The 17,383-nt window shown below is 36.1% G+C and overlaps 1 protein-coding gene across 2 annotated transcripts in view; it reads left to right on the top strand.

The window, feature by feature from the left end:
- Positions 1 to 17,383, top strand: part of LOC113045287 (CUGBP Elav-like family member 5) — a 72,462-nt gene that overhangs the window by 25,220 nt on the left and 29,859 nt on the right. For both annotated transcript variants that reach the window (XM_026205557.1, XM_026205558.1), the window contains exon 2: positions 16,802 to 16,930. In XM_026205557.1, the coding sequence (XP_026061342.1) occupies positions 16,802 to 16,930 (129 nt within the window). The remainder of the gene's footprint in view (positions 1 to 16,801; positions 16,931 to 17,383) is intronic.

Genomic DNA, 17,383 nt, shown 5'->3' with positions numbered 1-17,383 from the left:
GGATGTAGGAAACATCAGATTTGGAGAAGTGTAGCATTGCATCACTTGCTCACCAACGGATGCTCTGCAGTGAATGGGTGCCATCAGAATGCAAGTCCAAACAGCTGATAAAAACATAAAAACAATCAACAATTAATCCACACCAATCCATTCCATCAACTGATGTCTTGTGAAGCCAACAGATGCATGTTTGTAAGAAACAAATTGCAGCATTACTTTAAATTGTTGCTTCTGTCCAAAATATGAGTTCATAATCCATCATAACATTCCCTGGAGTGAACAAGTCCATCTCCTGTTGTCCTCTCACATCAAAATCCACCCACAGTACGTTTGTTTTGGACTGTTTTGGTTAGAAAGTGCTTGATCTGTGCAGATTCCTCTTGTGATTCAAACAAGATTACTTTTTCACTGGAGAAAGCCGTAATATGCACAAAGTACTCATAATTTAGCCAGAAGCAAAGGTTTGAAGTTTAAAGTGTCTTAAAGATGGATTTGTTTCTTACAAACACTCAGCTTTTCACTTCTCAGGATGTTAACTGATGGACTGGAGTGGTGTGGATTATTGTGATGTTTTTATCAGCTGTTTAGACTCTCATTCTGACGGCACCCATTCACTGAAGAGCATCCATTGCTGAGTAAATTATTTAATGCTACATTCCTCCATATCTGTTCTAGTGTAGAAACAAACGCATCTTGGTTGGCCTCAGGGTGATGAAATTTTCAGCAAATTTACATTTTTGGGTCAGCTATTTCTTAAAAAACATGTGACCACAGCTTTCATTATGCCTTTAAGCCGTGAGAATGAGTCGCGTGTGTGTCCTGCTGAGCGGAGCAATTGGGATTTTTTCATGGTCACAGAAAGCATTCATTTTATTTTGGATATAATTAGCCGACTTTTGTTCTGCTTTGATGCTTGTCAAGTTCAGGGTAAGAAATGAGAGTCTCTACCGAGGGACAAGAGTTTGTCTGTGTGTGTGTGTGTGTGTGTTTAAATTTGTTCCCCTTACTTCTTTAATATGCACATGCTCTTGCAATTCCTGTAACAATCCCAAAGGTCGAGGCCTTGCAAGCGCGTCCCACAAAACAAACATGACCGGCTGTTTACCACCTTTCACACATCACTTACAGGACAACAGAATGTGAGTGCATGATCACACTCCTGATTGGCTGCAGCATACAGGCATCCTGTTACCATGGGAACCACTAGAGCGATGACCGTGATTGGCTCACCCTGTTCCTTAAAGACAGAATGACTTTGACCATCAGCGATAGATGCTGATGAGATTATGTGTGATAGACTGTGGCTGTGTTTCTATACATTCTACCAACCATTTTTTTGTGTTTAAATAATACAATTTGTGAGACAGTATGCACCAAATATATATATATATATATATATATATATATATATATATATATATTTGTTTTTTTTTTTTTGTTATTTTTTTTTTTGTTAAAATGTCTTAACATTTGAAAATTCAGTTGAATAATGAGTTTTAAAAAAAGTGATCAAAAGATGCAATAAAGATGTTTATAATGTCCTTTTTAGCTTTCTATTCATCATATGATCATCATCATGACAAAAATATTTGCAGTACAACTGTTTTCAACTTTGACAATGATCAGAAATGTTTCTTGAGCAGAAAATAATTAGAATGTGACACTGAAGACTGCAGTAATGATGCTTAAATTCAACTCTACAACACTGGAATAAATTACGTTTTACAATATATTTACATAGAAAACAGTTAATTTAAATTAGAATATCATTTATTATTTTTACTGCAATTTTTAATCAAATAAATGCACACTTTCTAAACATAGGAGACTTTTTTTTTACAAAATATTAGCACCCCAAACTTTTATATGATGTTGTATATATTAGTATATTTCTGGAAATTGTGTTATAATATTAAATATATATTGTTCTTACATTTATAATTAATGACAACAAGTTTATAGTTGTATACTGTGGCTTTATATAATATATAATATAATATTATATAATTTTGATTCTTTTCTGTCATTCACAGGGCCTCGTTAGATGTATTGTCAAGTGCTTTGCCAGTTCAGTTATTTTTTGCTTTAAATCAAAGCTTGTAAAGTTATTAATATTAGAGCTGGTTGGTTTGGTTCATGGCCTCAAACCTCTTACTGAAGTTTTTTAATGAAATAAACATAGAGAAAATGAATAGTTGAATATGAACGATCACTGATACGAGCCCAAATCCAGTCCAGATTTTCACACAGACTTTAGTTTGGCATGAGAAAGCTATAAGAGCATAATATTTTGGACAATTTAATATTGAGTTGATATTTGCTGTAAATATTCATCTAGTTGCTGTGTTTTGTTTTTAAGCATCCACCCTGTGCTCCATTATAGACACACATTAAGACAGTAAAACACTGGAGAACAGAAACAGGAAGACGGAACAGATATGAACATCTAATTTTTTCGTCTCTGTCGCTTCCTCTTTGTGTTTTATGAGAGCTGAAATTGTATTTGTGGTTGAAATGAAAGTGATAGGCAGAGACGCAGTAATTATACATAATGATTTTTCCCAGCAGGCTCTGGGCTGTCCATGCCTTTCCAAAGAGACACACTGCAGGGATGTGTGCGGCAAGAGGGACTCGTAGAAAATTACAGAAAATGGTTTTAATTATTTTGCTTCAATAGCATCTGTCTGTTGCTTTCATATAAAAGCTCCCTGGGATACAGTACTGCCGTTTTTAAATCATAATTTAAAAGAAACACCTTCACCCTCTTTATTTCTCCTGAAAAACAGAGTAATGAATAGTATTTCTCCATCTGGAGCTCTTTTCTGAGATATATATCCTGTCCCATCATGCCGTGCGCCTCATTTGCTGCGCTTTTCACACCATTGGGAGATATTTTTGGTCAGGTGTAAATTAGCGCGAGACGGGATGTAAAGAGAGAGCGCCTCCGTACTCTGACAGTTTACAGAACAGAATCACTTCTAATTTGAAAGGTTTTCTGGCTTATTTTCAGTCTCATGTTATACACTTTAATATTTCTTCTTTTAAATCCTCCAGCATGCCTAAACATCAATATAATCTTAACACAGATAGAGTGATTTTATTTTAGTTTAGTTTAGTTTATTTTGTGCTTTTTGTGTTTTGCATTTTATTTTTACAGTACTGTGTGTTGTTATGTTAAGATATATTTTAGGGGACTGTTTTTTTTTTTTCCCAATTTTATTTAGTTTATTTTTATTTATGTATTTACTTACTTGCTTACATATTTTGTTTATTATTTGTTTATTTTATTTTATAGAATTATACTTTTTTTCATATTTAGTTTTTTTTATTTTGTTATGGGTTTTTTTTCGTTACACAATATATCTTTACACAAACAGACTGATTATGCTACCTGTTTTGTTTTGTTTTGTTTTGTTTTGTTTTGTAATAATGGCATGTTTTGGTGGCATTTTTTTAAGCATGTATTAGCTGTGCTGCCAGCTGGCCTGCTTGGTTTGCATTGGAAGTGTACTATAGTTAACACATTTTCTGCTATGTTTATGCAAACTCAGGGACAGGTCGAGATGATTGTCTTTGGTAATCAAGAGCATGCCACAGATGCTGTAAGTGGACATTAAGGTGAAAACATCCCAGAATATCCTTTTTATTTACACCAGCCTCCCAATCCCGCTTTTAGAGAACCTAATAAAGCGGCGCAAACATAAGGCAAATGTTTCTCATTAAATACAATGGCTCTCTATAATCAAATGAGTGTTGTAACAACACTCTGGGTCATAAGAGGACTTCATTAAACAAGCTTCTATCATTCTTTTGCATGTTGAACATCTGAGCGCTTACACCAGACCCAGTAAATTCAGCAGGGCTAATTGAAGTGGTTACACTCTGATGCCTGTTGGCCACGTGTGGGTGTTTTCTGAGATAAATGGAAGATGCAAGCGCTCATTGATCCGGCCGGCACAGAGCGTGAAGGGCAAAGAGACGCCAGGATTTACATCTGCGGAGGGAGCCGTTCGTCTGGACACCTGTGAGTGTTTTTGAAGGAGAAAGACAAAGAGAGAAAGTGGAAGAGAGATCAACACAAGACTTTGATGGTTTGACGTTGACAGTATCTTTAGACGAAAATAAATAACAGTCAGACTTTTGACTTTTAGACCAGGTCCAGGCCAAATCATTGCTTATTCTGATCAATAACTGTCCATTTAGACTGGAAGGGGCCGTGTAGTCTTACAAAACCAGTTTTGGTTTTCATCAAAGTCATGCCCACCATGTACATAGCTGTTTCCAGACTTAGAACCTGTCAGGTTAGCATGATCACTTTAGCCATTGCTGGTAGATGCCTAAACTGCATAACAAAAAGCATCTTTCTGCATTCAGAAGTTGTGAATTCTGATGAAACACATTAAATTGAGATAAAGATGCTTTGGTACATGAGCAGTTGCAGTTCTCACTATATGTGAGAGTCCTTTAATAGGAGAGAAAGGCTTTCAGATGGACCTTGGCTTCCTGTTGTGCCACACACACACACACACACACACACACAGAGGCAGCAGATGAAAGTCTTTCATTTTGACACAAACAATCTGATGAAAGATTGTCAATAGCAGATGAAGTTGGAAGAGTATGTTATAGAATAGACAGCATGGTTTTCAAGTGTCAATATATTGCCTCTCTCAGACACATGTATAACTGGTCACACACACTGTGTGTGTGTGTTTGTGTGTTTATATACCTAGTGATTCCCATCACAGTACATGTCAGTATATGATAATATGAACAAATTAATTCATTTTCTCTCCACATTTGCCATCAGCACAGACTCATTACGAGCCTCTATTGCTTTTCTGGAGCACATGTGTGTTTTTCCCGTGAGCATCTCTGCTCCCTCATAAGGTCTGGTGTCGGTCTGTCATGAGATGATGGATGGGAGCACCCGTGCGCTCTGTCTCTTCCACTCCAGTGTGAGTTCATTCATGTTAAAGCGGCACTGAGAATTCACATCTTGACTCGGAGAGGTCTGCGTTTAGAGAGCAGGTGTCAGCGCATGTCCACGAAAGACCCGACGACACACACAAGCATGCTTCTGAGAACTGTGGAATGCTAATGTGTGCGTTTTGATGAAAGTTTAAGCAGGTGCAAATTATATTGTTATAAACTCAATGCCTCATGCTTAGCATTTATAGATTGCTCTGCACTTTTGCACTTAGTTTTTGCATTTTTCCCTTTTCAACCATCTTTTGTAAAATTTTGGAAGACTTTTGCAATCTCTAAACATTGTGTGTGTGTGTGTGTGTGTGTGTGTGTGTGTGTGTGTGTGGAGTCTGTTTTGATGTGTTATCACTCGTACAGTATGTTAACCTTGGTTAGTTTTGCATTTACCCCTGCTGGACAGGTGCTGTAAGTGCATCACGATGTGAGCAAAATCATTCTTCATTCAGAAGCATATGTGTGTTCCGACAAAATATTAAATTATTATTTATTATTATTATATAGTTAGTAGATGTATTATCAGCAAGTTTATTTATTAAGGAGATTTAACTATTTAACTATAACTGTTACTTGTTGTTTATTTATTCAGTAAAATAAGGAGTTTTATTACAGTATGATCAGTCAGATGTCACTTGCAAACTAAAATGTATATATAGTAAAATGTTGTTATATTTAATTAGATGTCTTGCCAGTGCTTATTTTAAACGTATTTATTTATTTATTTGTTTGTGTATTTATTTAGTTGGAGAAATGATTTTAATATATTATAATCAGCCACATGGCACTTGAAACAACTTTATAGTATGTCATTACATTTTATTTGTCAGTGCTTTTATTTATTTATTTATTTTATTTTTTAGGTGAAACAAATAATTCACATTCTGCTGCGAGAAATGTCCATGAAGTGATTCAAGGCCGAGCAGTTGCTCATTTGTAAGTCGCTGTGGATAAAAGTGCCTCCTGCTAAATGACTAAGTTTGCAAATCAGCAGTTGCAGAGAAGAAAGGGAATGCGAGCAGTTAACTCTATTGATATGTTTGCAGCCACTTTGATAGCTTTGTGTATGTTATTGTGTTAAATCTGAGTGTGCATACACCGCAATCAAAGGCCCTATTGTTGATTTTTCTGAAGTAATTAAAGTTACATGACTATTCACGTGCTGTTTTATTTATGATATAAATGCTTGGAAATAATATTTAATGTTTTCAAGTCCATTCATCATTTGTAGCATGCAAGCCACCTAATAATAAGCTTTGTGCTTTGTGCTTTATTTATATTAAAACAAAAAGTCTCAGCCTTCTGTCAACTTCATGATAAAATAACACAAAAAATAAATGTGTTTTTATGCTCTTAAAATATAGTGAGATAACTATTTACCTCAGTCCAAGCAGCATGTGAATCAGTGATATTTTCTTCTGTAATATTTGCGGCATGAAATAAACATGAACAAATATTTGAATGCATGATGAAAAAAATCATAACAATTTAATACAAAGGAAAGTTTGAATCTTACGATTTATTGCTGTTTTTCTTGTTAAATGTGTCACAGGCTTTTAGACACAATATAAAGTTTTTTCTATTATCATAATTTTGACTTTATTCTTAAAATATTATCACATTAATGTTAACTAGTAAGATATTTTTCAAATGGTGCTGTATTTGTACTGCATACGAACACAATCTTGGCACATAAAGCAAACAAAAAACAAATAACAAATATTAATAAGATGTTAAATTATTTATTAATTTCTAGTGTTTTCTGAGTCTGTGTTGCAAAGATGAAACTGTCGATCCTGACTTGCCATCTCCTCGGGACATGCCAGGGAGAAATAGATAAAATACATCTTTACGGATTACATAATGAAAGAGTTTTTATTTCGATTTGAATTATTTTGTTTTAAAGTAGTAATTTAAAGCATTCTATTACACATGTATGTGACCCTGGAACACAAAAGCTGTCTGAAGTCGCTGGGGTATATTTGTAGCAGTAGCCAAAAACACATTGAATGGGTCAAAATTATAAATTTTTATTTTATGCCAAAAACCATTAGGATGTTAAATAAAAATCATGTTCCAGGAAGATATTTTGCTGTAGTTTCCTAGTGTAAATATATTCAAACAAATTTTTTATATTAGTATTATGCATTGTTAAAAATTCATTTGGACAAGTCTAAAGGTGATTTTTTCAGTATTTAGATTTCTTTGCTCCCTCAGATTCTAGATTTTCAAATAGTTGTATCTTGGCCAAATTTTGTCCTATCCTAATAAACAAACTTAATATTCAGCTTTCAGATAATTTAGAAATATCAGTTTAGAAAAATTGACCCTTATGACTGGTTTTGTGGTCCAGAGTAACATTTATCACGTCTGTGAGGAGACAGTATTGTCACAGCAAACTCACTGTATTCCCAGAGAGCGGATGGTTTGATACGGAATAATTACACTCCAGCTCTGAACGGGACCTTCCCAGCAGGCCATCTGAGACGAGTGTGTGTGTGTGTGTGTGTGTGTGTGCTGGGCTCAGCTGGGAAGAGAGATTGAGCTGATCTGGTTTCATACAGGAGAGAGAGGAGGTTTGAGGAGCTCGGCTGGATTCCTCTGCTGAGATGATTATTTGATCCTCCTCACTTCTGAAATGACAGCATTACAGTAGATGAGCGGCGCGTCAGAGCATTTGTCATTCCTTTTTTACTTTCTAAGACACAAGCTCCTTTCTCAATACCTGCACGTCGCGCAGCTTTACATGATATACCAACAATTCAGGAGTTCATATATGAATGCCATACCATAAGAATAGCAGTTTCCATGCCATATGATATTTAACGATATTCTTTAATTAAGAATTTTAATATAAATATCAACACATTCAATGAAAACATTCATAAGACGCCATAACTATAATTCAGTGAAGTAAACATTGCTTCAGGCTTTTCGAGTCAATTATGAAAGACAAGTAAACAGCTAGTAAGAAAATGAATAGCACAAAATCAAATAAAACAACAAAAACAATCTTTGTACTACCAATAGCGGAATTTGTTTTATTTATTTATTTGCAGGGTTTTTCTTTTTTTTTTTTTGGTATTGTTGTTTGTTGTCAGTTTTAGTAATTTTATCAGTTCAACTCAAACTAATTTATTTAAGTTTTACACTGAAATATGACTAGTATATTTTGCATGGTAACATTAAAAGAGTTTGAGGTGTCATAAAATGTTACGCAGACCGGATTCAAACTCAAGTCAAGGTTTAGATGAAGATATGAATGAACATCATATAGGATTTCCATCTATACATGACTCATTCTGCTTTCTAATGTCTGAATGAAGTTCCATCAGGGATTGATGTTTGATGGTTTTGATCAGGGTTTGGACTGAAGGTCGGGGTTAATCTGAGGTTTAGCACTCAGAATTTAAACACTCCATGCATTAAATACACCACATTGTTTCTCGCCATGTAAAGCGCTGACTGTTCTCCACACAGATTAAAAGTTTTTCTTTCTATTTCTTTGTCTGCACACAAACACACACACACACACAAACACACATATAAAGCCGGTTTGATTTCTGTGTCAAGAGCAGGTTCATACTCCCTTCTCAGTCGAGAACAGACACATAAAAACTAGAAAGTCTGCAATCATGCTGTTCTGCAGATTTGAAGCGTTCACCTGCCGGATGGCCTGTCCTGGATCTGCAGCTGTCTCGCTCCTGCTGTCTGTTAAGATTAGGGTGAAAAGGGCAGCTCATCAATTCCCGTAGGAGTTCGTCAGTGATGTCTTGTGCACTAAAATGCACTTATATTATGATTTCTGTAAGAGTTTTTAATAGCGACAGGCCAATTCAAAGAGTTTTCTTTATTTTCATGACTTATGAAAATTGTAGAAGGCATCAAGGGCTATTTGACCAAGAAGGAGAGTGATGGGGTGCTGCGCCAGATGACCTGGCCTGCACAGTCACCAGACCTGAACCCAATCCAGATGTTTTAGGGGTTGAGCTGGACCGCAGACAGAAGGCAAAAGGGCCAACAAGTGCTGAGCATCTCTCGGGGAACTCCTTCAAGACTGTTGAAGACCATTTCAGGTGACTACCTCTTGAAGCTCATCAAGAGAATGCCAAGAGTGTGCAAAGCAGGAATCAAAGTAAAAGGTGGCTACTTTGAAGAACCTAGAATATTTCATATTTTCAGTTGTCTCACACTTTTTGTTATATATTTCAAATGTTTATTTCTTTTAATTTTGATGATTATAACTGACAACTAAGGAAAATCCGAAATTCAGTATCTCAGAAAATTAGAATATTGTGAAAAGGTTCAAAATTGAAGACACCTGGTGCCACACTCTAAATTTAAAATTTAAAAATTTAAATCTATGCATTTTGCAGACGGTTTGTACCTGCAAAGGCCTTTAAATGGTCTCTCAGTCTAGTTCTGTAGGCTACACAATCATGGGGAAGACTGCTGACTTGACAGTTGTCCAAAAGATGACCACTGACACCTTGCACAAGGAGGGCAAGACACAAAAGGTCATTGAAAAAGAGGCTGGCTGTTCACAGAGCTCTGTGTCCAAGCACATTAATAGAGAGGCGAAGGGAAGAAAAAGATGTGGTAGAAAAAAAAAAAGTGTACAAGCAATAGGGATAACCACACCCTGGAGAGAATTGTGAAACAAAATCTATTCAAAAATGTGGGGGAGATTCTCAAAGAGTGGACTGCAGCTGGAGCCAGTGCTTCAAGAACCACTACACACAGACGTATGAAAGACATGGGTTTCAGCTTTGCATTCCTTGAGTCAAGCCACTGTTGAACAACAGACAGCATCAGAAGCATCACGCATCAAAAAGGACTGGACTGCTGCTGAGTGGTCCCAAGTTATGTTCTCTGATGAAAGTCAATTTAGCATTTCCTTTGGAAATCAGGGTCGCAGAGTCTGAAGGAAGAGAGGAGAGGCACACAATCCATGTTGCTTGAGATCCAGTGTAAAGTTTCCACAGTCAGTGATGGTTTGGGGTGCCGTGTCATCTGCTGGTGTTGGGCCACTGTGTTCAAGTCCAAGGTCAACACAGCCGTATACCAGGAAGTTTTAGAGCACTTCATGCTTCCTGCTGCTGACCAACTTTATGGAGATGCAGATTTCAGTTCCAGCGCCAAAGCTACCAGTACCTGGTTTAAGGACCCTGGTATCCCTGTTCTTAATTGGCCAGCAAACTCGCCTGACCTTAACCACATAGAAAATCTATGGGGTATTGTGAAGAGGAAGATGCGATATGCCAGACCCAAGAATGCAGAAGAGCTGAAGGCCACTATCAGATCAGCCTGGTCTCTCATAACACCTGAGCAGTGCCACAGACTGATCGACTCCATGCCACGCCACATTGCTGCAGGAATTCAGGCAAAAGGAGCCACAACTAATTATTGAGTGCTGTACATGCTCATACTTTTCATTTTTATACTTTTAGTTGGCCAAGATTTCTAAAATCCTTTCTTTGTATTGGTCTTAAGTAAATTTCAAATTTTCTGAGATACTGAATTTGGGTATTTCCTTAGTTGTCTGTTATAATCATTAAAATTAAAAGAAATAAACATTTGAAATATATCAGTCTGTGTGTAATGAATTAATATAATATACAAATTTCACATTTTGAATTGAAATAAATCAACTTTTTGATGATATTCTAATTATATGATCGGCACCTGTGTATATATATATATATATATATATATATATATATATATATATATAGACTGGTCTGCAAAACAGAAGCAATTTTTAAATTATTGGAAAAAACTAATAACCATGCAGCTTTAACCAAATTGTGCACCTATGATTTTTCCAAAACTCTACATTCTTTACAATGGTTAATACACATTTTCTGTTTACAGAAATGTGTGTGTGTGTTGAAACTGAAACATAAAATGAGCTTGTTTTAGTCAAGTAAAAAGTACTATTAACGTCACTGAATCAACCTAAATAGATTCATATGTACCAACAAATGTATGTATTAAAGTTAGCTGGAAATAGTACAATATATAGAGAGAGCCAGATTGCGCCAATACAAACCATCTTTTGGCATTAAAACAGTACTGTCAGGATTTAGTAAAGATGCTCAAGAATCAGCACCAAAAGGGCATGGACACAGTTATTTTTTGCGACTGACCTTATTGAAAATGCATTTATAGGAGTTTAATTTCCAAATTTCAGATGCAAAATTTATGTGAGGACAGTGTTAAAATGAATCACAGAATTTTTTGTGCCTGTGTGTGTATATATATATATATATATATAAATGAGGGTTACCCTGGCTTTACTTGAAAAATATTATTCCCAATTCACAAAAACTTCCCAGAATACTGAGTGCCCTGTTGGTTACAGTGTTTACTTTTTTATTTATATATATATATTATAATTTTACTAAATATGTATTTATTTGTGAAAAATATCTGACGTATAAGTATGTTTCTTTTACACATTTATTTTTTAATCCATTGCAAAATGATTTCAAATTTCTTAAATATTAATAATAAAAATAATAAAAAAAATTATATCAGCTTTATATTGGCTGTTGGCCCCCCTGCTTTCCAAGTTATCGGCATCAGCATCGGCTGTCAAAAAACACATATCGTTTGACCACTGCTTTAAACAGCTGCAGATCATCTGGTTGCGTCTGATGTAATGTCACAGTCAAATGCTTTATGGATGAGGATCAGACGGATGAAATGTCCGAGCGCTGTAGAAAATCTGCAGTCTCTGCCTGCCGCTCTGTCATCATCAAACACTGTTTGACAGACTCTAATGTCTCCTGATTTATTAATAAAGGCGTTTATTTGATCTGCGGCGAGTTTTCTGTCAGTTTGAGGCAAACCGAGATTACATACGGAGCAAAACAGTGTGTCTGTGTGTGTGTATGTGACTGTGTTGTATTATTTAAATGTGCCGTAAGCAATATTTTTATGGAACAGCATACAGAAAATGTCCCACTTCCTGACAGACATCACTGAAATAAGAGTCCTGAGAAATCACACCTGTCAGTGTGACGGCCCTAGGCCCAAAAACACATGCCTGTTTAGCCAATCAGAAGTCTTTGAGTTGGTCTCAGCCTGTCAGTCACATTGAGATAACATCAGATTTGCTGATATGATTTTGTACAAGAGGAGTTTTTGAGAAATGAGGCAGTCTGCTTCAATAGCTAATGCTAGCAACATAAAATTACACTCTTAAAATAAAGCGTACTTATTGGCATCGATGACCCATCAATGGAAACTTTTCATTCCACAGAAGGTTCTTTATACTGGAAAAAGGTTCTTTAGATTGTTCAAATGTTCTTCACACTAAGAGAAAAATGTTTGGTTTAAGAACTGATCACTGAAAGGTTCTTTTTGGGAACTAAAACCCAGACATTATAGCCAATTTAGAAATTCCAGTCAAGAAAAAGAGAATGAACACACTGCTTCCCATTTTTACTCCAATCCCCAATGGCACATTTTAAACGTGTGTGTGTGTGTGTGTCCTTTATTGCCAAACAGGTCTTGAACATTAATGTTCCCTCCAGCACAAAGCAGCAGAGCTCAGGACTGCATGCGTTTTACTCATCCTTGCATCATCTCTCCTTGCCTTTTCCGTTTTCCTCCATGTACTGTTTCTCCATTCTCTTCCACTCGTTTCTCTGATGTCTTTCTCTTTCTTTTCTCCAAGAGCTCACAGAAACAATAACCAGTGGGTTTTTCATCACACATTAATGCAACGCTCCAAAGAAATGAAAAGGAAATGCTTTTCCAATGCTTGAAAAGCTATTCAATAGCTCTGTTTTTAGACATCTGTTTAAAGTAATAGTTCAGATTTGCTGAAGATGTACTCACACTCAGGCCATTGAAGATGTAGATGACTGTTTCTTCATCAGAATTGGAGAAATGTAGCATTGTCTGTAAGCAATCTGCTGTTTGGACTCTGACGGCACCCATTCACCGCAGAGAATCTATGAGTGAGCAAGTAATGGAATGCTACATTTTTACCAAATCTGTTCCCATGAAGAACCTCATTTTTGTTTTGGATGGAGCATATTTTGGGGGAAGAACTGTTCCTTTAAGGCATCAAATCCTTTATTTTCGAGGTGCCGTGTGTAAAGCAGCTCACTAGGTTTTGGAACAGAGCTGGTGTGTGTAGATTCCGACGGACCCCTGGGAGGGAGGGGCTAACAGATTAGACTCATGAATATTCAACATGCTAATGAGAAGCAAATGAGGGGGTCTGTGTGGATAATTAGAATTGTGGCCAGCAGAATCTGGCACGAAAGAGAGAGACGCTTCAGTGGTCTAATATAAATTGTAAATATGGTGTCTCTGTAGTACGCGTTTATTGACGGATAAGGTAATTTATCTGCATCATCAGCAACTGAGTGCGTCTGTCAATCAAAGTGACAGTTACCGAGAGGAGCGTTTTATTACTCACAGATTGCTCTTGAGATGCTGCCTTTAGAATACTTTCTTCTGTACCAGCTTAATATGCAGAGACAACTTTTAAGTTAGGTTGATTTCCCAAAACACTGGGACTGTGGTGCTTACGAATCACTGTTGTTTGTTTGAGTATCTCATGTAGATGGACAGGATTGTCTGTTAGTTATTAGTGTGTTGCACAGTGCAGTTTCAATATATATTTTTAGTTGCTTTTATTTAATATTTAACTTTATTCCAGATCTTTCTCCTAAAATTACTAAAGTCAGTTTTATAATTATTTAATCTTGTGAATATAACTTTTTTTATTTTCTGAATCTTGCGTGGCCGATGTTTTACCTTTGATTTCTTCATCTCTATTTCTTTTACAGGTGAATGGGGTAAAAGTTTATGCATTTTGAACTATGTGCAAGTTGTTGACAAATTACAGTCAAAATATGTTTTTTTACTGAGAGGATTTTGGACAAATCAGAAAATACTGGCAACAGCCAGAAAATAATACATTAATTATTATAATACATAATAATACATAATACAAATAATACATTTTATATTACAATAATACATTTTCACCATTTGTTTAGAAAAATGATGTGTAAAATCTGGCAAAAGCTATAAGAACAAAACCCTTCTGTAAAAGCCTTCCGAATATAGACAGGAAAAACAATTTTTGGTCATATAAATGAAGATGAAATAAGATATTTGATAAATTTAAATATTAGATGAAAAACTTTTACAACTTAAATGAACATTAGAAATGTTGCATCTGCAACTAGTTTTAGTATAAATAATACAATTATTAAAACTATTTTTATTTATAGAAATATTTAAATAAAAAATAAAATGACTAAAACCTAAACTAAAATGGAAAATAAAAATTGAATAAATTTTGAAAAATGTTTTGAATCCCTTGTGTAAGAGACATTTTGGAAATCTCCACAGAAAATGTAGAGACGTGAGAATGAGTAGAGACATGTTTGATTTTCTCAGGAGAAACATCTGAGAAACAGGAGACTTAAGCAAACATGTCCATTTATTCTCCATTTGTTTCCACTGTAGTCAAGAAGCCACAAATGAAATAACAAAGATATCATTATGATTTCTCTTTCCTACGGTCCATTTCTAGAGAGCAGCAGCACAAATAAACCCAGCTGAATTTCAGCATATTGCCTGTGTTTCAGGCAGTGTGTGTGCGTGTGTGTGTGTGTGTGTGCGCGCGTGTGTGTGTGTGTGTGTGTGTGTGTGTGTGTGTGTGTGTGTGTGTGTGTGTGTGTGTGTGTGTGTGTGTGTGTGCATGTGTGTGTGAGGTGGTTTCTCTCATTAAAGGCTACAGGTCACAGATCCACAGCACTGCAACTCAACTGCAATAGTCTGCAACCAGCAGCGCAGAGAGATCTCAAAGACTTACTGCCTCCAATGCACTGAACACACACACACACACACACACACACACACACACAGATGATGCAACTTGGTTTCAAGGGTAAACAGCAGTGGGAATGAGTGTCTGGATGGTAAGAGAGTGTGTCGCTGTGAGATGTCTTGAGAGTCTTGTTTTATACATACTGTGCTGGTGTGTGTTTATTTCTGCATCTGTAACACAAGCAGCGCATCAACAACTCAAACTCAGGGCACGTGCACACTACACTTTACAGAACACAGAGAAAGCACTGATTTCAATCGGGATGCTGAACAGCAAGGACAAAAAAACTGGATTTGTGACACTCCGTCATGTGGTCATCAGTTCACAATCTGGTGGAGATCGTGAGAGCTCCACTTTTAGGAATCAGATTCATTATGATATTTCTGATACATATTTCAAACTGACCCAACTCTCCTGCCACACCCTTAAAATTAATATTACATATTTCTTTGCATCAAACACACACACACACACACACACACACACACACACACAAAGACTAAAATTACTTGAATTACTAAAACACACAACAGTATTAATAAAAATGTAACTTAAAATGTAAAAATAAAAATATTTAAATAAAGACTACTAATATCTCAAGGAATCCAAAATAACATTAAAAACATTTTTAAAATAAAATCTATTTGCATGCATTTTATTCTGGGATTAGGTGCGAGTGTTTTCTACAGCTAAGTGAAAGCTTCACAGATGTAACACATCCCAGAGGAGAGCTTAGTGAAGGATGTGTAGCCTTTACTGTTTCCATCAGGGCCATGAAGTGTGTGTGTGTGTGTGTGTCCAGGTTTTGGCCTTGCATAGCTCTTGATGGCGTTTTACTGATGCTGTATATAGACGCAGCTCTCCGTCTGTGTCTCTGGCCGTTAGTGTGTTGCTGTATATAGCTCAGTGCTGATGGGGAGAGACCAGACCTGGACTCATAAAGATGATGAAGTCTGCTGCAGCCTCAGGCCTGATAATGCACAAACCAGACCTTATGATAGAATTCAGACTCCAATATGTTTTAACATGTTTTACAAACTAAAAATATTTATTTATTAAATTTGTTCTACTTTAGTTTATTTTTATGCATTTTTTAGAAATATACATGTCTAAAATATTTGTATATTCATTTTGATATTTGTATTTGTACTCTAATATTTGCATTATTTAATTATGTATAGCCTACGACAAAAAAACATCTTTTGTGAATGTTTAAATATTTTTTTGTTATTTGTTTTAATGTATTTTTTAAAACATATCTAAATATCATATAATATGTATTACACATTATATATTATACAGTTTGATTCTGACATCATTGAATGAATCTGATTCAGTGAATCATTCATTACAATGATTAAAACGGTTAAAGGGATAGTTCACCCAAAAATGTTATTTCTGTCATTAATTACTCACCCTCGTGTCGTTCCAAGCCCGTAGGACCTTCATTCATCTTTGGAGCACAAATTAAGATATTTTTGAAGCCTTTCGAGACCCCCTGTCCCTAGCATAGACACGATCAAGGTGGAAACATAGCAAGGATATTGTTAAAATAATCCATGTGACATCAGTGTTTCAAACCATAGCTTTACGACAGTAACGGTGAGTAATTAATGACAGAATTTTAATTTTTGGCTGAACTACCCCTTTAAGCAGCAGTGGGAGTCTTTTTGATTGATCCATTTAAAGAATCAATTCAAAAGAGTCATTTGTTCATCAGTGTCATTTGTTTGTGAATCGGACTCCCCCGATGTGATACATTTCTGCCAGCAACAATTGTTGATTTTTTATTGTTTTGGGATTATTTGACACCATCCAGGACTATGATTCAGTCTACAAACTGCAAATTTGATTTTCGTGGCCTAAATATCTAATCTTCTTTCAGATTTTCTGTCCTCTTGCCATTTGTGTGTGTGGAGATACAGTATATATTCTCTTTGTGTGTTTGTGTTTCAGAGGACAGGAAGCTGTTTGTGGGCATGTTGAATAAGCAGCAGACAGAAGAGGACGTGTACCGTCTGTTTGAGCCCTACGGAGTGATTGAAGAGTGCACCGTGTTACGAGGCCCTGATGGAAACAGTAAAGGTGAGTTTTCTTTCTTTCTTCAGCATTCACAGCAGTTTTATGAGCTCGCTAGTGAATGACAGATGACAGACATCCGCGTGTCTTTCAGGGTAAAGTCTGAGGGGTATTTTATGTTCAGTGTAAAAAATAAATAGATAAATAGTGACCTTCAATAGAAAAAGACAAAGTAAAAACAAACAGAAAAGCAGCATTGAACCTTGAGCAGAAGTGCTTTTATTTAAACCACGTCAGTCTATTCGAACACGTGCACGTCAAGCCGACGCTTTGTGATGGGATTTCTCAGTGCAAACATGGAAGAAACCATTCTGGAGAACGGTGGGGGCCGATATCGCCTGACAAACCCCGGCTCGGTCTGGGCAGGAATTATTTACACCGACTGCGATCGCTGTGTCCATTAAGGGAGAGCAAGAGAGGTCAATCATGAAGAGAGAAACGATGTGAGAGGTTTTGCAC

Source organism: Carassius auratus, chromosome 27 (genome assembly GCF_003368295.1).
Source record: "Carassius auratus strain Wakin chromosome 27, ASM336829v1, whole genome shotgun sequence".
Taxonomy (NCBI): domain Eukaryota; kingdom Metazoa; phylum Chordata; class Actinopteri; order Cypriniformes; family Cyprinidae; genus Carassius; species Carassius auratus.
This window is presented reverse-complemented; position numbering and strand designations above follow the sequence as displayed.